Source organism: Myotis davidii, unplaced genomic scaffold, assembly GCF_000327345.1.
Source record: "Myotis davidii unplaced genomic scaffold, ASM32734v1 scaffold1820, whole genome shotgun sequence".
Taxonomy (NCBI): Eukaryota; Metazoa; Chordata; class Mammalia; order Chiroptera; family Vespertilionidae; genus Myotis; species Myotis davidii.
The window spans coordinates 184,526-189,756 of record NW_006293329.1 but is presented as its reverse complement, the minus strand read 5'-3'; the positions used below and the strand labels follow the sequence as shown (position 1 = coordinate 189,756).

The 5,231-nt window shown below is 46.6% G+C and overlaps 1 protein-coding gene across 1 annotated transcript in view; it reads left to right on the top strand.

The window, feature by feature from the left end:
• The first annotated feature begins 1,739 nt into the window (after positions 1–1,739).
• Positions 1,740–5,231, top strand: part of LOC102751341 (beta-defensin 103) — an 11,892-nt gene continuing 8,400 nt past the window's right edge. The window contains exons 1-2 of the mRNA XM_006767052.2: positions 1,740–1,896; positions 2,763–2,979. Of these exons, the coding sequence (XP_006767115.1) occupies positions 1,839–1,896; positions 2,763–2,908 (204 nt within the window). The 5' untranslated portion in view covers positions 1,740–1,838 and the 3' untranslated portion in view covers positions 2,909–2,979. The remainder of the gene's footprint in view (positions 1,897–2,762; positions 2,980–5,231) is intronic.

Below are 5,231 nucleotides of genomic sequence, written 5' to 3'. Positions count from 1 at the left end.
TGCAGCATAGGTAGTGATCACGTTCAACCCGGGTGATCAGGATCCTGAGGAACTGGTGTTGGGCTGGGCTCTGTTGATTGTGCAAACCAATGTGTAGGAAGTTGGCCAAATGCTGTGAGTGGTTGTATCTGAGCAATTAGGACAAGAGAAAAGTCAGTTTCCAGCCTTTGTTATCAAACAATTAGAGGGTGATGGTGATGTTTACAGAAAGGGGGAAGACTTTGATTACACTAAGGTGAGGTAAGGTGCTAGATATTATCAAGACGGTAATGATCTTCACATGGATGTAACTATCAGTCAGGATAATTGGGCAAGTGTCCCAGACTAGTGATAGTAATAGAAGTCATCTGCATAGAGGCATGGATAACCCACATCCCAAGTGTCATGCATTGCAAAAAGAGGGCCAGGAGCACCAATGTGGTATGTAATTAAGGCCAGGGGGTGACCAAGCCTCTCTAAGTCTTAGTTTTCTCATCTGTGAAACTGAGACTCTTACAGCAACCTTATTGAATTATGCATGAATCAAATGAAGTTAATGTATACTAATTGCTTAGGACAGTGCCTGGCACATAGTATATGCTCAACTAGTGTCAGCTCTCATGATGATTATTATCACATCATCATCATATGATCATGATCATTATTATTGCTATGATAATGCCAAATTCTTGAAAGTGCCCCCTTCCAAGCATGTGGAACCTCTTCTACCTATAGCAGGTGTTCGGAGTTTGCTTACAGAATCTGACAGGTGCACCAGGCCCCTGAGCCCACACTCCTGAACCAACACAGCCCAGAAGGTGGGCCAAGCCCTATAACTGCACTCACCAGGCACAGCCAGGCACAACCAGGATCTCTTCAGCTCCCACTGCACCTACTGACCAATAACCCATTGACTAGGCTCCTTAACATTCAAGTCTAATCACTGATAAAACTGTAAAAAGCAGCCGGCCCACTCCACATTGACTCTGTGTCCGGTGGATGTCACCTGCTTCCTGGACATCCGGGAGTCCCATCAGCCATGAGTCACAGGTCTGAGGCACCGTCTGACGCCTCGCATTTGCATGGGAGTGTCACCAAGGAGGATCAGATGCCAGTCCATCCAATACATCACCTGCATTCTCTTTCTCTGATGGAGGAAGATGAGACACCATATTGAGTCATGAAACGGGCAGTTTTCAGACAATGACAATGTCTAAACCACGTTTTGCCCAAGTTACAGGGCCCCGTGATGGCCAAGAGACATAGGGTCAGTAACCCAGGAACGCAGCCATTTTTCCTCCCTTTCTTTATCACCTGAAAGCTGACCCTGTCTTATCTCAGTTTCAGGGGTACCTGTGCAGCCTCGGGGATGACCCAGCCTGAGGTCTGAATATGCCTTACCAAGGCTGGGCTGATGTGGTTCCCAGGGGGAGCCTCAGACACCTCAGGACTTTAGGAGAAAGGCAGATGCATGGAAGACCATGGTGGGGACCAGTCAGTGCCCTCGATGTGCCCTAGGATGGCTTCACAGAGGAGGTGGGTCCTTCCCACCTGTGCCTGAAACTCGATGGGAGCCAACCCTGGACCAGTTTCAGGAGCCAGACGGCCTCAGGACAGCAGGAGACTCCTATCTAACTCCGTTTCCCCCTCTAGGTTTGTAATGAGCCTCCGGCTTAGTGGGTGTGGCCTGTGTGGTAAGAGGCTTTGGCATGAAGCACTGGGAACTAGTCATGTTGTCATCACTGTGATATTACAGGAATTGCAGCCATGGCTCATGCTCCCCATGCTGTGGACCAGGACCTTATAAAGTCCACAGGCACAGCTTCCCGGCCAGTCTCCCGCGCTGTGAGGCCGTCAGCATGAGGATCTATTACCTGGTCTTTGGGTTGCTGCTCCTGTGCGTGGTGCCTGCTCCAGGTAAGCTGGGTTGGGGCACCAGGGAGGCGAGGGTGGAGGGCATGCTCATCAGAGCCGGTCCCTCCTCATTCCTCATGACACTGTAGATTGGGGAGATGTGTTGCACCAATTTTTGTTCCTGATAAGGATCAAGAACCTGAAAGCAGGTTCCCAACCTTTTTTGATCCACTCTTTTTATTTCTGTGTTTTGGGGTTGTTTTTTTCTTCAATGTTATTTTGTATTGGTTTTAGGTGCACAAGACAATCATATTCTGAGCACAGTAATCTCCTTGACATTTCCAGTTCCCCGGCTGGCACCATACATACTTGTCTCAATTATTATTGACGTTATTTCCTAGGCTTTGCTTGCTTCCTTGTGACTGCTTTGTGTCACCAATTTGTGCTTCTCAGTCTCTTCTCCACTTATACCAGCCCCCAAACCTGCCCTTCTTAACAGACTAAGTAGCTCCCAAAAGGCATCCTTTTAAGACTGTTATCCTTGTTAATGAGACATGAAGGAAGTGACACAGACATTTTAGAACCAACAAAAAAAGTTGATTTAATCTGAGAACAGAAGCACAGACTTGCATTGTATTAGCTTGCTGGTGGGAGGGAGGGTCTTTGGGCCATTGCTCACCTTCCATGTGTCCCCCACGGGTGCTCCCTATGGTCACACTTGCCAGCGCCACGTGGTCCACAGCTGAGCTGCAGCTCTTAGATACTTGGTTGACTGGATGGCTGGTGCAGCCTTCTACTTCACTCCCGATTTCATAGAACAAGAAAGAAAGATATAAAAACAAATCAGTCTACTTGAGGAATCCCCACAACCTTGCATTTATACCCAGCCTTCCTAGAACCTTCCCATGTATTCTGTTCTCTCCTTGCAGGCAATGGAGGGATCATAAGCACAGTGCAGAGGTACTTTTGCAAAGTGAGGAGTGGCCGCTGCGCCTTGGTGAGCTGCCTCCCTAAGGAGGAGCACATAGGCAGCTGCTCACTCACTGGCCGGAAGTGCTGCCGGAGGAGGAAGTGACGGTCCCGAAATGTGGAGAATGTTGTCACATGTGAAGACGCCTGCATGGAGTTTATGAAAGCAAAATTACAGTAAATATTTTTTCCAAAAAATAATCAGAAGTTTGATTGTGTTTGTAAAATCCCAGTCTTTGTGGCTGTGGCTCCTTAGAAAGTGTTACTGATTCTCCTTTCATGTAAGTCACATCTCAGGGGAACCACAGGGGACCTGAGCTGAGTTTCCAAGGGTTAGTCCTCTTTTGATGATTTTATGCCCCAGGAAATGGGACTCTGTTTCTCTACCTGACACCGCTCCTCCCCATGTAATCCATCTCTAGGATGTCAGTGCATCCTTGGGGGCCATCTGAGTCCTTGTGAACACCTGACACCTTAGAGAAACAGGGACCTGGCTTTCCCTCAGATGCTCCTATTTTCCTCTTGGCCATGCCTCTGCTTCAGCTGACTTCACACCTGATGTATAAGCTCTCTCCTAGCTTTTCCTCTAAGTTTCAGCCATTCCCTCGGGAGCCACCTCAAATTCTACCTCCTTCTTGACAATGCAGCTCATTTCCCACACAAATGGGATCTTTCCTGTGATTTCACCACAGGATTCCCACTGCAGGGCTCTATCTATGAATCTTGACAGATTTTTTTTGCATCATATACGTTTGCATGTTTTCAATCTTTAAGTTCAACACAATTGTTAAAGGAAAGAACCTTGTCTTTAAAAATTTTTATATGTTTTTATGATTTTAGAGAGAGAGGAAGGGAGAAGTAGAGAGAGAGAGAGAAACATCGATGTGAGAGAGAAACATTGACCAGTTGCCTCCAGAATGCACTCGAACCCACAACCTAGGTTTATGCCCTGAAGGGAATCAAACTGGCCATGGTGCATGAGACAACACCAACCCATTGAGCCACACTGACCAGGGCCAAAACCTTATCTTCATCAGCTCCACCTGCCTAGTAAAGGGCCTTGCACCACAGAAGGATTACCTGCAACAGGAACTTCCTTCCACGTTCGCAAGTGGAGAACCAGGCACAGGTGCGACACAGGTGTTTCAGACAGTAGACAACAAGCAGTGCGGTGCTGTGATTGAGGAGAGACCGACAAATGTCTCTAGTCTGCTGGGTGCCAGGACCACAGACCAGCAATCCTCCAGCAGCAAGAGACATCCCCATTTGCACGGCAGGAAACCAGAAAGGGCCCCCTGCGGGGGTGGAGCAGCAGGGGTCTGTGAATCTTGGCCTGAGCACTGATCTGAGCACGCTTAGGTAAAACTTCAGAAACCAGAGGAAAACACCCAGCAGGAGTTAGACAAACAAATCCAAGACCACACACAGGCTGGCAAGAGTGAATCCCCACCAGCAAAGTGGAGACACCATGAGGAAGTTCTCAGAAAGAACTTGCATTCGTAGCAGGCTGTTGAGCTCTAAATTAAACTGTTCTGGATCTGCTACTTTTGTAAAACCATTCCTGAAAGAATCGAGCTGATCTGCAAACAACTTAAATGTGAGCCAGAATAAATCTAACATTCTTTGAAGGAAAACAACAAAGTCCATCACTCAATAAGATAAACTTATAATAGACTGAATCCAATCAGAAATACCAGGTTTACAACAAAACAGGACAATATGGTCTATACTCAAGAGAAAAGTCAGTCAGTACAAACAGACCCACCTGCCCCCTTGACAAAGATGATAGGATTAGCAATAGGGGCTTAAAAGAATGGTTACAAATCTTATAAATGTCTGCAAAGTTTAGGTAAACAAAACAAAACACCTCATCATGATGAGGAGAGAAATGAAAGCTATATAGAACCAAAACTAAATACCTGAATGAAAATATACTGAATTGGATTAATGGCATATGACATCATGGAAGAAAAGATAAGTAAGACTGAGCCTATGTTAATACAAACAAATCTACACTAATAAAAGAGAAACATGCAAATTGGTGTCACTCTGCTACACCCACCAGCCAATCAGATGAGTATTCAAGTTAACCCAACTAGATGGCGGCTAATTTGCATTCGCAGGTGCAGAGCGAAGACTGAAGACAACTATAAGGAAGCCAGGCACTGCAGAAGGGAGTGAAGCAAGCGGATGGTGGAGGCGGGAGCAAAACCCGAGTTGGTGGGTTTCACTCCCTTCTTTGCTTTGCTCTGGCTGCAGGAAGCCCTATTCTTGCAGGAATCTTCCTGCAATGGGCCTCTAGTCTACACTAATAAAAGAGAAAAATGGTAATTGGCATACGACGCCACCCTTTTCATTGGCTAATCAGGGCTATGTGCAAATTAACTGCCAACTCAGATGGCAGTTAACTGACAACAAAGATGGCGGTT